We start from the raw sequence: 21,240 nt of genomic DNA on the forward strand, positions 1-21,240 counted from the left end.
GTGTCTATAGGTTTATACATATTATAACTGTAGACAGCAGTCTGTGTGATTTTTTTTTAGCAGCCTTCATCTCTTAAACTAATTTGCGTAATTACGTTAAGTGCAGAAAACAATGCACTTTTGAGGTGGTATTGTGACCATAACACAAAGCAGAGAATCAAGATCACCATGTTCTCTTACCTGGGCGGGTTCGGTCAGCCTCCAGTATGAGGCAGACCCTCTCGAACAGGCCCTGCAGGCTGTGCATCCTCTCCAGCAGCCGCTTGCGGTTCTGTGCCGCCGCCACCTCCGCCTGCGTCTGCCGCTCCACCGCCATGCGGTTGCTGACGATGAAGTCGCAGCCGTCTAGCGAGCAGACCTGCGCCGTCACGCCGTGCCGCAGACGCATCGCTGAGATCACCTCCGGCCCGCTGGAGATGCAGCGGCTGTCCACCAGAACACACACCGGACCCGTTGCCAAGGGAGACGGGCCAGGGGATGGGCCGGTGCCGTGATCCACAGACAGGTTGGAGCTGCTAGCCTGAACAGAAATACATGTATTTATATAAATATACAGTATATATATATATATATATATATATATATAAACAAATCTCACAGAGGAGAAGTAGAATGAGGACACCACTACCAGTCATGGTCCACAGATGGAGCTGCCTCCAGACGTGTACATTTATAAATCCCTATTGTAGTCAAAGCGGTATTATTTGGTTTTCCTCACTTGAACTTTTTAAAGGCTTAAGATCAAGCTATGCCAAGATTATCACAGTTGCTTAAGATAAGTGCCTGAATGATTTGCACATACTTGTGACTTGTCACGTAGGGAGGGGGTGGAGGGCGTTGCCTCAAAGTCCAGTTCCTCTGACAGCCGGGCCTGGTTCTGAAGCCTCTGGCGGTTCCTCTCCTCTAGCGGGTTGGGCGGAGGCCTGCACCCATGAGAGGCACCCACAGCAGCAGCAGAGGACTGTGGGGGAAGCAGCGGAGCCTTAAAGACCGGCTGCTGCTTCTCTCTGGCTGCTTCAAGGCAGGCTTGGGCTGCTCGCTTCGGGGCTTCCATTGTTTTCCCACTCTTCTCCTCCTGCTCCTCATCGCTGGAGTCTTCCATGCGCACAATCCGGGAGCGTTTGGTTTTCCCGGCAGGCTCAGGGCTCGGTTCTCTGCCCCTGGCCTGCCTGAGCTGAGCCTTGCGCCGGGTCGCATAGTTCCTCCTCCCGTCCACGTAGGAGTCTTCGCCAATCAGCTTCACCAACTCGTCCTCCTCCTCGTCTTTCTCGCTGCTCCCCAGCTCCTCCACGTCGCTGCCGTACACCACGAAGCTGTCCTCCCCGTACGTCTCGTCCTGCTCAGGCATCTGCAGCACAGAAGCAAGCTGACTGAGGCCACTTAAAGGAAACATTCTTATCAATGCCAGCAAATGACTACTTTGAAAGCATTTCTTCTAAGTGTTTTCAGTGGGCAAATTTATTTTTCTTTTTACTTTGAGTCACAGTGATTGTATTAGTAATAGTATGATGTAATGAGAGTAGTTAAGATGTTAAAGTTTCATTGATCTGACTTTTTTATTTTATGGGCCCTACCTGTGAGAAGATGTCCATGTTGTTGTTGGTGGGCTTGTACACCATTTTGAATTTCCCAGGAAGAGCAGGGCTCCTCACCGACTTCAGGTAAAAACCCTGCATCTCTGATTCTACAGAGGCAACAAGCTTAGTTTAGCTTACTTTATGCACGCACACACACACACACACACACACACACACACACACACACACACACACACACACACACACACACACACACACACACACACACACACACACACACACACACACACGTTTTAAGTTGAATTTCAGAATAAGAAGCGTCAGTAAGTAAAGTTTTTCTCTCTGGTAATACGCGGCTTTTCGAACATCAACTTGCCTACACAACCACAGAGGCTATGACTGACGAGTGATCCGAAAGTATATACGGTAGTGTCTGTTAGGAGTGTGTATTTCCTCAGTCACCATACATGTTTGCAGTATCCAGTTATGCTGAAGTCATGGCTATTAGCTGATCTATCTGTCATCAAATTAGTCAAGGACATATAGAGCTGCCCTTTGCGCAATTAGGATGAGAAGGCTTTTCTTATGTGAATTCATCTAAATGTCAGTTCTACACTTGTCTTCATCCTAATTTACCACTGGTTTAACACTGGCTTAATCTAGTGTTTTATGATCACCACTAGGATCATACCAAGAGGTTAGGGGTGGGCGATATGGCCAAAATCTTCTATCACGGTATTTGTAATTTTATATCACGGTTACGGTATATATCACGGTTTATTATACGTAGGTGGACCAGATTTGAGTTTGTGCAAAAGAGGACACTTCAGCGGTGGCGAAATGTGTCCACAGACATAGGCTATACAGTATGATCTGATTTATTTATTTATGATCTGTTTGATCTGTATGATCTGATTTATTTATTGACCCTTAAGAACACTAAGGTGCAGAAACAATACTGCCTCAATAGGCTATTGGCCTAAGCAATAGTGGCCAGTATATGCCTACTTTGTACTGAACGTTTCCATTGAATCTTTAAATTGTAAGATTAAAACAAAGTGCATGTAGTGGCATTTAGTCCAGTGCTTATGTGGCTTTCAGTGGTTCTTTAATGTACTTTCAGAAGATAAATCAAGTGTTCACTTTCTTTTCAATGTTTGTTCATATGTTAACGCAATAATGATGAGAAAAACATTTTCTTATATGGCCACATATTAAAATAAGAAAATTAAGAAGTTGGCAATTACACATAGACGCCCCATTGAAAGCTTCAGCCCGTTGCTGCGACGTCGCCGCAATATTGGTGAGGTGAAGCCTGTAAACAAACACAAGTAAACGATGGAGCTTCGGTTTTTCTGCATAAAAAGCACTTTAGCGTTTACATTTCTCAACCAAAGGGTTTATGATCTAGGTGGAGTACCAAAACAAGTTTTGTCTCCATGTTACTTAGAATCTCGACAGTTATAATCGCCATAGACGCTCACTGTTCTTGTGCTCCCACAGCTCATTCACTATGAAATACTGAAAATAAATCTAAACTATCGAAATAGTGCATCTTTAAGTACTAATATTTGACCATCATTGAGAAAAATGGAACAGAATCTGCAAATAAATGGCTACACTAGACACTTTTCTGTCCATATTTTTCCGTAGATCTTTCCCAACAGTCGAGGATTACTCAACAAGTAGGCATGACGGTCCTTGCAGGTCATGTGCTTTAAAATTGTACTAGGTATCGTATTATACGGCTCTTCAGAATGTTGAAAAAAGTTCAGTTGATTTGAATGGGCCACCCCAACGTTTGCAGGTCTGTAATTTCTTTATATTCACTGCTGCGAAAAAGTAATGACCATCATTGGCAACGGGTTTGGTGCTTTAATTCACGTCTTCCATATCATATCATTCCGCAAGTAGTCCGGTCATTTAACGTAACTTGAAGTCAGCAAGTAATGGGTTGCTACGCAACACCTGAAACTTGAAAGTTCTATTTGCCTGAAGAACAATTTTTTCTAAACAGAAATCACGAAACGGCAACAGAATCGTTAAAGCGGTATTTTGGAGGAATGTCTTCTATCGTTTTGGCGAGTAACTGTATAATAAGCGGGATGATGTATAGTTTGGAGGTCATTATCTAAAAATAAATCGATTGGATTTCAAAATAAGAGTATACCGCGGTTGAAACGGTATAGCCAAATCTCTCCCGGTAGACACATTTCTACCGTTGCACGGTATATACCGTCATACCGCCCAGCCCTACAAGAGGTGGTAAGAGACTTATCTTAACGTTCACTACTGTGATACTGAAATGAAGTACATTAACACCAGATATTAATAAACATCAGACGCCTTTCTGATATAGCTCTACAAGTACTGTTTGACCTTTTTAAAACAGAGGGATTCTAATTCTGATAGGCTGGTAAGGGTGATAAGTGACTGTCTTGTCATATGTGACATGTTCACTAATCACCACAGTAACACGTTGTAACGGTACCGTTGAGACCCTGAGAGAGATGGCTGTTGTCCACCACAAAGCCCTCCAGCGTCCGGTTCTGCTCTTCGTCATCTTCTTCATCGGAAGAAACAGGCCCGTCTTCCTCTGACAGCGCCGCCTCCTGATCCAGGAACTGACACCCCTTTCTGCGCACTGTCCCCTGGGAAATGTAGTCAGAGGGGATGTCAATCAAACTGTTACCTAACTGACATGCCACGGCTGTGTTACACATGTTGTTGTTGTATAATCTGGTACCTGAGTGTTTTATCTACTACAAATCCAATGTTTGCTGCATAGCTTAGTACAACTAATGCATTTATTTTCACAGTTTGCTGACAGTAAAGCATATCCTCTACAACAAACAATACATAATAAACATTTTGCCCGTGGCTCACAAACTATGTACCGGTATTAGTAATGACTTAATAATAAATGAGCAAAGTCTACAGGCTTCACCTTTGATGTGTGCGTTTGTTTGAATTGTTTGCGGGGAGGTTGGGCTCTGGGCTGTCTGAAGGACGAGTCCTTGAAGTCATTATCAGACAAAGCCTCCACATCACTCTCCTCCGACTGCAAAAAACAGGACGAGCCACAAGGATCCCAATCTTTATTAATCACAAACCGTATCAGGGATTATAAATACTTTACTAACCATCTCACTTCAGATGTCACCAGTGTTTGTGACAACTATGTGTATAATAATGCACTGATCTATAAATCGCTTCAAACAGCAAACGTGACAGTGAGTATATTATTTCCTCCGTTGTCAAATATACTTTGCCAGGCACCCATGCATGCAGTGTGTTTAAGGAATGAAGCTATCCCTAAAGGCATGTCGTATTTTAATTAGGCACAATCTGATTCCATATGAAATAATGTAGGTTACCACTCTTACCATGAGATTGCGAGGGGCAGCAACACGCTTTCTGGTTACTTGCACAGGCGAGTCCACATCGCTTAAGACCCTTGACTGCTGAGAGGACACAGAGGACTACAAGTCAGTGGCAATGGGGTTAATCGGTGAGTGGGTTAACAATGGTGGTATGGACAGAAAACCATGCATTTATGTCATGATTATTCAATTCAATTTAATTGATTTATATAGCGACATTGACAATAGACAATAGCGCTTCAAAGAGCCCAAGGCCTTAACATTATGGTTCTTTCTATATAACCACTGACATGCTAACCTACCCTCTTTCTTTCTCTCCCTCCATATTCTCCCTTTATCTACTAAGACTAAAGTAGATTATCAGACAAATCTCAAACAAACACTCATCCCACCACAGCAGCATAGTCCTCCTCACTAACCACCTCACAGCCTTTTCCTTCTACAAGAGAACAAACCCTCCGAACAAACAGAGAATCAGACCAAAAGATCCTTTAGAAACAAGGACTCAAACAGAGAATCAGACCAAAAGATCCTTTAGAAACAAGGACTCCAACAGAGAATCAACCAAAAGATCCTTTAGAAACAAGGACTCAAACAGAGAATCAGACCAAAAGATCCTTTAGAAACAAGGACTCAAACAGAGAATCAGACTGTTTTCCACTGAATCCATCTAAAACAGTGGGGGAGCGAGTTTTCCGATAAACAAAGCTGGAGGATATTAGCCTGGCTCTGCCCGCCTATTGCTCCCCGGCCCAGCTTCCCTGGCATTAGTGAAGGGTTAGTGAATGTGAATCTGGTCATACCAGGGCAGCGTGATGGGACCACGGAGTGCAAATGAAAATTAGGATTCCGGGCGGCACAGTGACTGAATGTGCTTTATCATCACGGTGGGACAGTAGATAGGAAACGCTAGAAGATCTCAAGGGCAGGCCCCAGAGTGCCAGGCTGATTAGCGTAGGTGGAGATGAGGTGAATGTTAAAGAGGGCATGTGTGTGTGTGTGTGTCTGAGAGAGAGAGAGAGAGAGACAGAGAGAGTGAGTGAGCGAGGGAGAAAAAGAGTGCGAGTGTGTCTGTGTGTGTCTATGTGTGTGTCTGTGTGTGCGTGTCTGAGAGAGGAGAGTGAGTGAGTGAGTGAGTGAGTGAACGAGGGAGAAAAAGAGTGCGAGTGTGTCTCTGTGTGTGTCTCTGTGGCTGTCTGTGCGTGTCTGTGCGTGTCTGTGTTAGAGGAGGGTACACACTTCTGGGGAAGAGAGAGGATTCAGTTGGCCCTGTCGCCTGCACTTCCGTACGACGACATCGTCCTCACTGTCACTGGCAGGGTGCTCTGAGAAGGACGCCAAGACAGAGATGTAAATAGTATAAATTATATTCACATATGGTGACACATATGCACAAGTGAGCACTCACACACACTCACTGAATCACTGAATATGCATTAAACACCCAGACATGCTTGCATAAGCAGGGAGACATCACTACACAGTAACACACAAAAGGCAGACAGAGATGTAACCCAACACAAAAGGAGGCATGGAGGTCACTATGGAAGAGGAGCTCTTGTCAGGAAAGGAACACATTGTGTTGTTAAGGGCAAAGGCCAAGGACAGATTTTTGTATGTATTCCTGCCGCCCTATTTCCACAAATTGGTTTGGTGAAACTGACAGAAAAAAAAAACGTTTTTTTTTTTTTTTTTTTCCATGTGGAAATGAAAAGGAGATGGCAAAGCATATATGGAGGCTAAGTGCGCTTCTTCATCTCAGGTTGTAAAGATTGTTCTGTCCCCGTTACAATTTCCTGAAATGTGGCAGGGAAAAAGCACACGTAGTTAGCCTGCTCTCATAAATCTAGGTCACCAACACAAAAACCTTAACTTTATTGGATTAAGGGATTAGATTAGTTCTGGGCTAAATAACAATTTGGTCAAAAGTCCTGAGTGGCTTGTTAATAGAAAGTGCGAGTATCCTTTCATCTCATGCTAGTGTTTCATCTCTAATTTTCAAAGCCTGTTAGGCGTTCCAACACCTCGCAAATTAGATGCTTTTACAAGCCATAAACCTGGATGTACCTGTCCTTGATATCATTTCAATTAAAACCTACTCAATCTGCCCGGTCCCTGATTTAAGAAAACGAGAACAAAAGAAAACAAGAGACTTCAAAAATGTCCATCTAACCTGGTTTAGGGAAGTGGACCGAATGATCTACCGAGAGTGTTGCTTTTTGGAGCAAAGACTTCCTGGTAGTTATCCACCGGCTCTCTCTTTGAGGGGTGTCGAGGCTCCAGTTTGTAGCCACAGCCTCTGGTTGTCCGTCTCGTGATACTGGTGTGACACGAGATGGTGTGGAGGTCTTAGATCTGATGGCTAATCTCTGTTGTAGAGTGAGACTGGGTGAGAGGAGAGAGTTTTCTTTGGCGCTTAGAGCTGATGTCTCGCCTGCCTGCTTGAGACGACTACTGGGGGTGGAGGCGCTGATGGTGTGACCAGGTTTGTGTGATGCGTTTTCTGCCTGCTTATGCTCAGGCTTGGAGGGAAGAGCTGGAGCGGACTGCAGGTCGTCCCTGACTTCATCCTCCTCCTCATCTTCATCCTCAAGACAATATCCAAGATCAAAGTTCACAGAGAAGAAGTCCTGTGAGAGGTCAAAATGCTCCGAGTTCTGGCCAGGTTTCTGCTGGGCGCTAGGTGATGTGGTGTTGGACATTCGTGATGAATCTGCTGGGGCCTTGAAAACTGTCTCTGCAGCGCTTTTATCAGGTTCCGTCTCGTCTCTGACCTCCACCAATTCACTGCCTGTATGGTTGGAGAAGTTCTTAACAGGGGTCTGTATGTCTGGCAAGGTGACTTGAAGAAAAGCTTCATCGTCGCCAAATAGGTCAACACTCTCATTCAGGATGCTGTGCTGAAGTGGGCCTCTCAGGCCTGCCTGTTCCAGGGCCTGGGCAGGTTTAATGTCATCTTCAACTTCGGGCACCATGTTGATGTCCTCGAAGACCTCATCCCAGGTTGGGCTGTTTGTCATTTCACGCAAGCCTTCAGTAGCCTTCATTGGTACATGTGTTATATGGGAGCTTTCATTAAAGTTGGGAAAACCTGCAGACATTTCTTTACCTACATTTTTTACAGAATCTCCTTCCAACCATTCATCTTCGTCGTCATCATCATCATTTTCCTCTAAACAGAAATTGATCTGGAATGGGTCATCTTCATGTAGCAGATCTGGTTGGACCTCCTTTGATTCTCTGGTTGTTTCATGATTGGAAGAGGTATCAGTCTGAGATAACTCCAGATCAACAATAAGGGGTGGGGATTTGGAAAGAAGCTGTTTGACATTTTCTAGAATCGATATCAAGCTTGGTGAGGATTCTCTAAAGGGCTTGAGTCTAGAGTTCTTGCATTCCTTTGGTAAATAAAACAGTTCCTCAAATTCTGAGTTCTGCTCTTCTGCCAGTTTATCACAATGAGGCCTAGAGATTGATTGAGTTCTTGGCTGCTCCTCCTCTGTGCCATCCAGGGCACCAATACTCATCTTAAACTCTGTCTCTAATGGCTTTTTTGTTGGGCTTCCATCTTCGTCGCTGTGCAAGATGCAGTCAAAATCCATATTCATCAGTGGGTCGACACTGACGGTGGAACGCTGACTCTGGTTCTCAAAGCCTCTATTGACATGTCTGGAATCAGGAACTGTCTCAGGGGGAACTTTATCCTTGATTATGGTCCAGGGACTCTCAAGTGCCACCTTGGTTTTTTTCTTGTCCACAATGTCATCATCTAACTCCTCTGAAAAAATTGAGGCATGGTAGGATTTAGTGTTTTTTCTTGATTTTGAGGGGCACAGTTTGGTCTCCTTTTGTCTTCTGGTGTGCTTTTCCCAGCGGTTATCGTCCTGGAAGCCAGCAACGTCCTCTTTGTGGAGATACGGCATCAACTCTGCCTCATAACTACACTCACCCTGTTAAAGACACAAAGACAATATCAGCATTTGAAGACTAGATTGTATATTTGATCCAAACCCAGATGTAATTAAATCAGCAACAAAATATGACACAATGAGGTCTAAGATTTAAGGATTTGTGATATTAAAGCTGCTATGGATAATCTCTCTTAAGCTCTGCAGACCTCTGCACTAACCAAAAAATCAGAAAACATCACCAAGGTGTGTTTAGTGGAGTGGGAGGACTACTGTCCTGCTGTGCCGGGCCTTGGTGGAAAAGTATTTGAAAACCCCATTAAGACCCCATGCCAGCAAGCACCACTGAGAGGTGAGATGGACAGCAGCAGGCCGTTTTAGCAAGTCCACCAAAGACCTTGCAACACTAAAATAGCCATTTTTTGCATGAAGAAGCACAAGGCAGGGGTCTTTCAGACAGGTGTTTTCTAGGACAGAACAAATTGCCACCTCCATTGACGAACACAGTAGACTGGAGGGCCCATTTGTACCCAACATTTAGAGCTGAACACCCACTGAGTCCCAATATAGCTCTAAAGAGGTTGACTGCACATTCTGATCTCTCAGCAGGGCCTGATGCTTATTTTGCTTTTTCAACCTATTTCCTGTGTTTACAAAACCAATTAGATTTGTCACTAGGTGGTTTTCTTGATAGAAACTGGGACTGTGATACAACTGTTGATTGAAAAATAAGATGAGATGAGTTTGTGAAACAAATATTAAACCTTGTATTTATCAAGGTTCTAGTCAATATAACTTAAGCATACTTAAGTATAACTTAAGATAATAATTCTCCTGCCATCCCATAATAGAAGTTCACAAAAGTTGCTTTGGGTTATACCAAACATACTAACATTAAAAGCCAAATTCATGATAAATGCTGTTTTGATTTGTGGTGAGCTGCAGTGTGAATCCGCCGGTGCAGATTGATAGTGTGCAGGGAGTAAGAAGCACACATGCTGCCCAGTGACGTGGGAGCACTTCTGAGTTCATCACTTTCCATGATGATACTGGGGCCCTCCATTGTTTGTGTAAAATAAATTAAAACATGATGATACTGGGGCCCTCCAGTGCTTGTGTAAAATAAATTAAAACATGATGATACTGGGGCCCTCCAGTGCTTGTGTAAAATAAATTAAAACATGATGATACTGGGGCCCTCCAGTGCTTGTGTAAAATAAATTAAAACATGATGATACTGGGGCCCTCCAGTGCTTGTGAAAAATAAATTAAAACAAATTCAATCAACAAATTCAATCCAGTTTTCTTTCCCTTTTTCCAGCTGAAGAGGGTCAGACCAGAGCACATCAGAGAGATGAGAGTTAAAGTTGACTTCTCCTCAGCTACTGTCCAGCAGCTGCCTGGCCCTCTCTCTCTATATATCCATTCATCTCTCTCTCTTTCTATCTATCTATCTCTCTCTATAGTGTGTACAGCACCAGTGCACAACAGATGCATTGCATCTACTCATCTGCTTGACTCTAATGCTTTACCAACCTCTATCTCTCTTGTTCCCCTCTCCCTCTCTCTTTCTTTCTCTCTAATCCCCCTCTTTCTATCTCTCTCTCTTTCCCTCTCACCCCTCTCTCTCAATCTCTCTCTCTCTTTCTCTTTCTCTCTCACCCTCACCGGGCTGCTTGCGTGCACATCTAGGCCGCCCCGGGTTGGCCTACTTCGAGCTTCCCCGGGTTATGTAATTGTTCTGAGAAGTCTTATATAAGCAGAGGAGCCATTCTGCCCTGATGCCTCCCATCATAAAGGCAGGAGCAGGGAAACATGAAGAAAAAAAACAAGCGAGCACTGAACACCTCTGGATGAACAAAGGCAGGCTTCAGATAATATAAACAGGCCTCATACTGACTTTCTCTCTAAAACATACACTCAAACACTCACTGAACACCCATTTGGTTCTGTTGAGCCCAACAATGTGACCTGTTCTTTTTATTCTCTCTTCCTTTTTTAAACAATAACCATCCGAGCTGGTGGAGAGAACACAAGAGCCCCCTGCACAGGAAACGTGAAGAGGGTAGGAATGGAATTAATAACCAAGGAAATTGAAGTTGTCGGAGGGAGGGGCAGAAGGACAAAGAGAGAGATGGATAGAGGGAGAAAGGGGGTAGGAAACGCATCGGAGAGAGATGGAATCAATAACCAAGGAGGCATGGGACAAGTGTGGTGATTAGAAAGACATTTCCTGGGCCTCGTGCTGAAAAAATGCTGAACTAGATTAGAAAGACAAGGCCCACAATGACCATCGGATGCTAGCCATTACATAACCAACCAAGAATATGACTCCATTCTCTTATGGCATCTACAGAATTCTCTCTCTCTCTCTCTCTCTCTCTCTCTCTCTCTCTCTCTCTCTCTCTCTCTCTCTCTCTCTCTCTCTCTCTCTCTCTCTAAAACATACACACATGCACTCTCTCTCTAAAACACACACACACACACTCTCTCTCTCTCTCTTTCTCTCCCTAAAACACACACGCACTCTCTCTCTAAAACACACACACACACACACACACTCTCTCTCTCTCTCTCTCTCTCTCTCTCTCTCTCTCTCTCCCTCCCTCTAAAACACACACCAACACACTATCTCTCTCTCTCCCGCCTGCTTTCTTTCCCCCCACTCACTCCTTCTCATTAGTTCTGCATTGCGCCACAATAATTTTCCTCCCAAGAATCTGCATCTCTATATTTTTTTTCTCTTTGGCCGGCTGTCAGTTGGAAACAAAAAATGACTCCAACAATTTAGGCCATGCAACTAAGCCCTCTCTAACGTCATCCTACTGGGAATGAGCTGAGCCTGTGGCTGACTGGCAAAGAGCATGAAGGTAATAGCATTGGGGTGAACCTGAAACAAAGCACCAATAAATAGGTCGCAGACTCAGCAATGAACCACTGACATGAAAAAAGACTGACTGTAAATCTCTCTCTCTCACACACACACACACACACACACACACACACACACACACACCCCCATACGGATGATTTAGCTGGCGAAAACACAGACAGACACATAAACACAGTCACACGCACACATACTGATGAGATTGTTGAAGTAATACTGCCTAAACCCTCTCTCTCTCTCTTTCGCTCACACACACACACGCACACGCACACAAACACAAACACACAACGTCTGCCATCTGCATGTGGTGTGAAAGAATGAGAGGATCTACAGGGTTTCCACCCATTTTCACTGGCAACTTTTCAACCTTTCCAGGACTTTTCAAGGACCCTTAATGGAATTTCCATGACCTTTAACAACCTACAAGAACACAAAATATACTGTCAATTCAAGTGGATACTGTATCACACTGCAGAAATTCACAGATCACAAAACATTATCCATAGAAGTGTACAATAACATAATGACTTTAATTTGACCTAGATGTGACAAAATCTAATTTCCAAAACTTTTCCAAAACTTTCAATGAATTTACTGAATTTCATGAAAATAAAGAGTAAATTAAGCACATGGCTTTTCTAGTGCTCACAATGATGGTTAAATGCTGTCAGCAGTAGTTTGGTGATTTCAGATTTGAGGTATTTAGGGGATGCATTTACCCACAGACGGCCACAAGGACGTCAGATTCCAGTCCTCATATGCTGAGATGATAAAACCCCAACCTCTCCAACACTATTGCTCTACCCATGGCACTACAGGAGTAGTGTGCTGAAACAGGACACGGTGCATTTAGCAATAAAACACCAATCTATACAGGAACAGTTACAGACAACATCAATGATATGACATTCACAAATTCAGCTAATCAGATCCATTAAAAAGGTATGCCGCTATCAGAAAGTTTATTTTACCAGTAACACCTCATATCCAAGAATGTATTTGCACACATGAGGTGCCCTGGCTCTTCTGTGTCCTTAGAAAAAGCTTACTCTGCAGGGAAAATTCCTCCAAATCTCAACCTCTCCACTGGTGGTACACACAAGCCTTTTCTCCACTGCCATCCTAATCCTCAACCCCAATCTGGGATTTGGCAGTTGTGGAGGGAGCCTTACCCTCAGAAGAAACCAGCTGCAGGTTGAGCAACACCTCACTCAAAGAAAAAGAAACACATCTCTATTTTGAGTTATGGAGATGGGACTGTGCTGGCAACATACTTTTTAAAGTTTGTTGGAAAATCATACCAGATTATTCAAACATTCTACAATACAAAAACACTAATTGAGCATGCCTAATCGGGGGAATACCACAAACCCAACAGAACCCAAGCACTGTTGGATGTTGCTGGTATCTGCCATTTGATGAGGCAATGTGAATTAGCCTTGAATCTAGCTCAAGACTGAATGCTAATCAGACAAGGTTGAAGGGACCCGGTGAATCTCTCACCATTACTGAAAAGGATATTCACCCCAAAGTAAATGATCATCTCTTTCCACATCTTTAATTGCAACCCTCTCTCTGCACAGGTAAATGAGGCTAGCATTGTCCACAGAGCTCCCAGGTGATCAAATTGCCAGTCTCTGGGGTCATGTGATTATTAAGGGTTGGTTGGAGAACTCATTTCATTCGCCTACAGGACTAAGCCCACAAAAGCCACACTGGACTGTCTCCATGACAACAAATCCAGTCAATATAGAGATCCAATACTAGATTCTTGGGGCTTCACTTGGCAAAATGATAGGACAAGGGTTAGGTAAGGACAGAAGATAAAAGCCTAAATGAACAAAGCCTACATTTAACCTAAAAATGGAGAGGGAACAGGTGCTGGGGGGTGAGGAGGGTATGACCCTCACCCTCTAACTTTTTTTTTGACGCATTCACCTTTAAAAAGATTATTACCCTTGATGGGATTACAGTGCAGAGGTGACTGATGGGTCCTTCACCACCGAGGAGACAGAAGCACTGTGCTGGATCTACACTCTGAAGCCTTTAATCCATTTTTGGTTCCATTTATTTTGGTTTCTGTGCTGTTTTAATCTCAAACTCAAAAGCAAAGCAAACACCTGAGAGCACACGGCTGTACACCTAATCACTACACTGAACTTCTCACAGTATAATCACACGAAAATAGCACCTTACAAGGATTAGAAGACAAGGAAGATGAAGAGGAACAACCGTAACACAAACCTCTACTTATTTTATCTGTGGATGTAATCAGAACGACCCTAACACTGGCACCACAGATGGTCTGCAAAAACAAACCAGAACCCGGACGTCAAGAAAAAAAAAAAAAAAAGAAAAAACGTCAACAGAGGATCTGAACCAGGTCAGTGGTCTATATAGCTGACCTGGTAAGCACTCTTCTATATGCCGTTTAATACCCTGGGCCTGGGTCCTTAATCCCTGCAATAAAGGGTACCGCGGTCGCTGACCTTCCAGAGATATTTATCCAACCGTGCAGCTCTTAGTATACTGCACATATGTGATCCAAACTCTGTGATGTAAAACCACTTTAGATCAAAGTTGAGTTCCTCTTCCTGCTAGCAACACGGGAGGCTGCATCTAGGGTACCTCTCTACACAGCTCTGTGTATTATCTGGACCACGTGGTTTTCATTGTGGTGAGAGTGCAGCGATCGATCGAGTGTCTTAGCACTACCTGCCCAATTGGGCCTCGCTCTGGTTAACACTGACCTCCTTAAGTGAATGGAGTGTAAAGTGTGTCCCAGCAGTTCTGGCCGCGTGACACACATCTCTCGCTGTGTGGTCTCAGTAAAAAAACAAACAAACAAACAAACAAACAAGGGAACGAGGAATTGCCTTGATCAGTTCAGTAATCATAAGCTGTATTTTTATTTTTTTTTATTTTAGTATTTCTGTCTTATTATTAATTATTTATTTAATATAGTTCCATTTGTTTTTGCTTGGAATAAAAGAGAAAATCAATGCTGAAGCCTTACATTGAAAGCCTTCCATTTCCAAGAGGCCATGAGAGAAAGTGCTCATCGGGATATGAAGAGCTATAGAGACGGAGATATTACTGGAGCTTCCCTTTCACACTGGTGACAAAGACATCCAGGCTGAATAGAGGCTCTCTACTGACATGGATGACCTGTCCTTCAGATGAACAACCCTCTCCACTTGTGACTCAAATGTACCTGGATCTAAAAATGCAGTAGGGGTATGATTAGCCAAATCAAAGGATATACAACTACACCACAGACCTCCAACAAGGATAGGACTCGATCTAGGGACTAGAGCATATAATAACTTTATTTTGAATTTGTGTCTGTTGAATACTCTTTATATCCATAGGAGCAGGATGTGGAATACCTATGAATCCTTTGCTGGAAATTATACCTCAACACTAACATCCTTGACCTGCGGTGTCCAGAGGTTGATCTTGGGGCATTTTTTATCCCACCTTTTTTTTTTTTTAAGATTCATTTTGGGCTTTTTATGCCTTTATTTGGATAGGACAATGAAGTCGTATGTCAGGAAGCAAGGCGGAGAAGAGGTGGGGAGAGGACCGGGAAACGACATCAGGCCAGACATGAACCTGTGTCCCCGCGGGCAATGAAGCCCGTAAATGGGGGGCTTATCGGCTTGCGCCACAGTGCCCCCCTTATCCCACCTTTTTAAGCTCCCGCTGGGACATATAATGAAAAACAGTATGATTTCTTATCATGGTTATGCTCAGGACACCCCAATTTATATAGCCACCTCTCACCTAATGCCTAAGGTCCCTTTGAATATCTCTGTCAATGCATTGACCCAATTGACAGCCGGATGTCTCAAAATTTCCTTCAGCTGAACAATGACAAAACTGAAATAATTGTATTTGGGAAAGTTGAACTTTGGGTTGCTACTCGTCATTACACAAAAGAACTTAAAAAAAAAAAACAGTCAAACTTAGAGGCCTTATGTCAAAACACGAAGAAAAACTCATTCATGCCTTTATCTCCAGCAGGGTTGACTACTGCAATGGCCTTTTCATAGGCCTTCCTAAAAATGACTATCAAACAGCTTCAGGTTGTACAAAATGCAGCTGCTAGAGTTCTTATGAAAACGAGAAGAACTGAGCACATTACACCAATACTTAGGTCCTTACACTGGCTTCCAGTAAGTCACAGAATTGACTTTAAAGCACTGCTGTTTATAAGTCACTAAATGGGACAGGACCAAATTACCTCTCAGACAGTACAGCAGTACACACCTGCTAAATCTCTCAGATCACTGGAGAGAGATCTGTTGGTAATACGTACTGTCAGAACTTAACACGGTGAAGAAGACTTTAGCTGTGCACAATTCTGGAACCAACTTCCGGATGACATCAAAGGTGCTCCAACTGTAGCCAGTTTCAAATCTAGACTTCAGACTTCAGTCTTCTTCTGCCCTCCCACCCGACCTTCCATTAGGCGCTCTCCTCACCTCCTCCTGTTTCAGGCTGTCGATCAAGTCTGTGATGGCAGTAAAATGGAGGCAGCGCTCAGAGTGGCCCACCCTGTGTGTGTACTGAGGCCGGTTCTGCCAGTGCCTCCACTCCCAGAGAGAAAGCTCTTGCTTAGGTCCGTCTACAGCCTCGCCCTGCATTAAGACAAACACACATGCATACACACACACACACACACACACACACACACACACACACACACACACACACACACACACACACACACACACACACACACACACACACACACACAAATTTACACGTACGCATAGATGCATCACACACATCTTTTTAGTACAGCTCACGAGAAGGCAAAAACGTTCCCTTTGGTCTTGTCACACCATGATGGAAGGTTCACTTCAGATCACAGATCACCGCTACAAAGCTGCCATCACGAAGCATAATGGCTCTGTGAGAGCTATGAGCTACAGAGTTGTCTCTGCGGTGAGGCCATTCATGACCCTAGGAAACATATCATGATGGTCATGACTCAGCTCAATTGCCTTGTGATTCATACCCCGGGTCTGCTTTAATGCAGTTTCTCACTGTTAGTCAGTGGGGCTGCAGGTTTGAGTGGACTGTGATGTGTACCTGTGGAGGGGCATCTGCGGACAGAGACAGGAAGTGGGACTGAGGCAGCGTGGGCTGGGGCTCGTCCTCTCTCAGCTGCATGGTGGAGGACCAGAGAGAGAACTCGGCTGGACTCAGGAAGCCGTCTCTTCTCTGGTTCTCCTCAGGAAATCTCACTGAGTACAAGAAAAACACACACACACAAAAGAACATGTTCAGTTACAAGTGAAGTCTGAAGTGAAATGACATGACATATGAGACATGACTTTCAGACTAAGGACATTCTTTGTGAATACTTGTGAGGTGGGAGAATCTTATGCTTGGGGTCATGGTGAAAGCCAAACATGCCTTAGACTACCTACAAGCAGCAGTAAAGGTGGCATGTTCTTTTAGCAGTAGTATGATATGGTTGTTCGTGTAAGAGGTTGGTTTGGAGTGGAGGACTATACATTTCAGATGTATAGCTTGCTTTGAGATGGGGATGAATTGCAGCAGAGGACAGATACTCAAACGGGGAGTAATAGGCGCGTACAACAAGCAACACCACCCACATACCTCAGAAAACCTTTCAACATGATGTGGCCTATGGCCTCTCCATCAGGACCTTACCATAAACGCTAACACATGCTCACTAAAGTAAAATTACGTCAGTGTGCAGTGGGTATTCTATTTCAACCAGTCTCTGAAGCAGGACTTTGACTCTGTGCGGGACTATGAGAATCCCTGCTTCAGATTTCCAATTAGCCCACATATTAGTCAAAGCCATAAAGAGCCTGGAGTTGGCAGTGCGGGGAAGGGTGATAAAAGTACATCTGTCAACAGTTAAGCAACTGAAATCACCTTTCAAGAAGGAAGAAAATAGAGAAAACTGCACACATTTGGACAGAGAGGAGATGGCTGTGGGGTGTAGATCAGTGAGTAAGTGCTTCAAGCTATGGTATGCAAGTATTTTTAATAACATTTTCTCAAAGCCACACACAAATATCTCCACAGGCTCCTGTAAGTCAGTCACACCATACGGCCTTAGTAGCATATTCCTCTCTGAAGTCTGTTCGTGATTCCAGCGCTTTAAGCAATAAAGTCTGCTATTGGGTCTCCAAAAACGAGAATCACAGTGATTAGTGGGGTCAAAAGAGAAGAGGTGAGAGGATGCTTTCAAGAATCTGTCGATGGTTCCGTTTTTGAATTCTACAGCTTGTGAGCAACTGATCAGTCAACCATTTGAGCCAGTGGGTCGGTTTGTTCTCTCTATCGCCGTACAGTGAGGTCTCAGCGAGAGGGCTATTTTGTCTCTCTGTCTCCATACAGTTGAGTCTCACCGAAAGTGCTGGGATGCACAAGGGACTCTCGCCCCTCTGCGATCGACTTCCGGCCCTTACTGGAACGCCGGCTGGTGTCTCTGGCTTCAAACTGGCCACAGGTGATGTGCATCTTGTGAATGGTGGGGGTCAGGCCCTCTGGCAGCATGCGTGGGCAGTTGGGGAACATGTGGAAGCTGCTATTGTTCTGCAGAATGTTCCGGTTCACACTGCGCCGGTTACTCTGGCTCTGATTGTATGTCTGGACACACACAGAGAGAGATCAGTTAGAGGAGCAACATGCGTCATAAGTTGAGTCATTAGACATTAGCCTGGCTGGGCAGCACAGCATGAAAAATGAGTGGTAAGTTGAGCTGAGTTTTTGAGCAAGAATGTGCAAATATTATCAGAACACATGAAGCTGTTGCCAAGATGCATGAAAATACCATATTTTGTTGTTGACACAGGCACAGGCACACTCACACACATAGACAGACACGTGCTCACACAGGCACACACACACGCTCATACTCTCAGAGCTGACATGCCTCACCCTCTCCTCGCGGCCCTCGGCCAGGATGACAACGATGCGCCCCTTCCTGCGGCGGCCTGTGCGGCCCATGCGCTGGACCAGGCGGATGGGGCTCTTCTGCGCGTCAAAGCACACGATCAGGTCCACCTCGCCGATGTCCAATCCCTCCTCACCCACACACGTGGACACCAGCGTGTTGAAGCCACCTTCTTTAAACCTCCGCACAACCTACACGACAGCAGGATCGTTACAGTTACATACGGTTATTATAAGTGACTATCGTGTAAATGATGGGCATAAGATGTGCTAATGCAACAATAATAGCATTGGGCGGTATACGTAACAAAGTTTATCAGGTACAAAAGTAAAGCATGAATTCATGAACGTACAAGTACAGTTCTTGTTTCCAAGGTATTCTTTTCCAATTCTCGGATGTAAATTTTTATGGTTACGACAAAGTTATCTCTTGTTAACCAACGCCCAATGAAGAACCATGGTATGCAACTAACACCAGGTTGTTTTAAAGTGAATTTCGGCCGGAGTGCTTGGAGATAAGATCCATTTAAAAAGGAAAGGCTGGTCACAGAATGGCCTTAGACCTCAAACTTCCCCACCATCCGCATCTCATGACAGCGTAAGACAACCGGTCTGCTTTTAAACATGTGGGCGGCAGCTAAATAATTCACCAAGTCTTTGAATTTTATATCATGTCTGCGGACGAAGGATCCTAAAGCATGATTCCTCCCAGCACTCCAGGCACTGATGTTCAGACAAGCAGGGAACTCCAGTGCATTACACTCATGTAACCTATGCCTTTCTGCATGACAACCATCTCCTAAAATAGACACTGTGCTAAATACAGCTGTGTCATACCCCACGTTGGTTTCTCAAACTGGTTTCTTCTGTGGGCAACTCCAATTGAATAGATATTCCAACTGTTAGTGGTACTTAAAGAGCGTATTAAAGAGCACCATGGTGGATAGTATTCTTTTTATTGTATTATTTTTATTTTGTGGTATTCTTTTTTATTATTATTATTACAGATTAAATGTGCAGGGTGCTGCAAAAAGTGTTCTTAACCCTCCTCAAGATGTTTATTGTCCAATTCATCCATCTGTTTAAGGGCAAGAACGCAAACTCAGTACTTTATGCAGGTGTTACTCATCAGTATAATTTCAAATGGGTCACAGAGCGTGTGTGTTCCCTCAAAACATTAATGACATTTGTAGAAAATATATGAACAGTAGCTTTTCTTTTGCAGTAGAAAAAAGCTGAGGGAAAAAGGGAGCTCTCATAAAGAAACTGAGAAAGTTCTGCGTGAGCAGCAGATGTATTGCCTACTAAATGCGAATCCGAAGTGTTGGCTGGAGTAGTGCTGTAACGTAAGCGGGGAGAACTTCGACTTATCTCTTATCTACATCCCTACAGGGATGTCACTAGTTGCCACAGTTGACTTAGATTAGCCACGTTATAAGAAGTTTTGTGTGTGGGAAAGAAACCATCATGTATGCTTGTATAACATGGTCATTTGATGAAGAATATAACATGAAGTTTGAAGCATAAAGTTGGACAAAGGGTGAAGCAAATAGTCCTCAGATAACTCGACAGTGTTCTATTTAATTAAATTAATCTATTTAAAATCTATCCAATGTCAGATTTAAAAGTGAAAGCCCTATGCTTGTGTTTATATTATTATGTTTATTTCATGGTTTCAACTCTATAAAATGTGGATCGCAACATAATGACCATAGGAAACTGTGGGTCCCAAGGCCAGACCATTTACAATCACTTCTTTATGCTAGTCCTACCGCCCGGCGGTGGAATGGAAACCCAATAATTGGAAAGCTGAAGTGTTTTGAAGTGTATGGCATACAAAAATAGTTCAACATTTCAGTTGCGTTTACCGCAGTGACATATTTTTCCATTGGCTACTGCCTGATAGACTGGCGTCTGGCGTGTCTACACATTTTCATCAGTCAGCAGGACCACATATATGCATCTTCTGTGCATGAAGGCATGTATACATGTTTTGTCAGAATCAGCCATACATTTTGTCAAGTAAGTCAATTCCTAATTAAGTGGCAGATCAAACTCTAGACATGTGCCATCATTTCATAATTACCTCAAGAGCTCCTCACGAATATTCAATGAGAATTTGAGGAAAAGTTATATTTTACCCAATGGGAGAGCATTTTAGGGGTATACAAACAGTAAACAAATTACACATGCCGTTGTCAGGGACCTAAATTCTTCACGGGAATTGGACAATTTACATCACAGGGAAAAATGTAGCTCCTTGATTGCCCGAAACGTTTGTTCACGTTTCAGGAAATCGTGGTGTACAATTACATTTTAAGCACTCTTACCATCTCACCAGTTTTTTCGATGTGTCTCTGCCACCCGTTACACATTTATTGGTCGTTTGTTGTTAGCTATTATGGAGTGCCTTTTATGTCAATATTACATAAATAAATATGCCTGTTATATAAATAAATATGGCTACGAGATAAATTCTGAAATAAATTCTGAAATGAATATATAAATACATGTATTTAATAATTTCATGGGACTTTCATTTCATAATGTCACAATTATTTCCCTGCTCTTTTTAT

General features: G+C 43.6%; 1 protein-coding gene across 2 annotated transcripts in view; it reads right to left on the bottom strand.

Moving 5' to 3' along the window:
* fancm (FA complementation group M) overlaps positions 1-21,240 on the bottom strand; it is a 57,559-nt gene that overhangs the window by 4,446 nt on the left and 31,873 nt on the right. The window contains exons 10-21 of one of the 2 annotated variants that reach the window (XM_031580190.2): positions 18,650-18,856; positions 18,118-18,358; positions 16,820-16,974; positions 16,207-16,362; positions 7,095-8,871; positions 6,161-6,246; positions 4,925-4,999; positions 4,486-4,599; positions 4,030-4,189; positions 1,575-1,684; positions 803-1,348; positions 181-520 (exon numbers count right to left, since the gene is read on the bottom strand). In XM_031580190.2, the coding sequence (XP_031436050.1) occupies positions 181-520; positions 803-1,348; positions 1,575-1,684; positions 4,030-4,189; positions 4,486-4,599; positions 4,925-4,999; positions 6,161-6,246; positions 7,095-8,871; positions 16,207-16,362; positions 16,820-16,974; positions 18,118-18,358; positions 18,650-18,856 (3,967 nt within the window). Of the gene's footprint in view, positions 1-180; positions 521-802; positions 1,349-1,574; positions 1,685-4,029; positions 4,190-4,485; positions 4,600-4,924; positions 5,003-6,160; positions 6,247-7,094; positions 8,872-16,206; positions 16,363-16,819; positions 16,975-18,117; positions 18,359-18,649; positions 18,857-21,240 lie in introns of both variants that reach the window. The other variant, XM_031580189.2, reaches the window with a different exon arrangement.

This window comes from Clupea harengus, chromosome 14, assembly GCF_900700415.2.
Source record: "Clupea harengus chromosome 14, Ch_v2.0.2, whole genome shotgun sequence".
NCBI lineage: Eukaryota > Metazoa > Chordata > Actinopteri > Clupeiformes > Clupeidae > Clupea > Clupea harengus.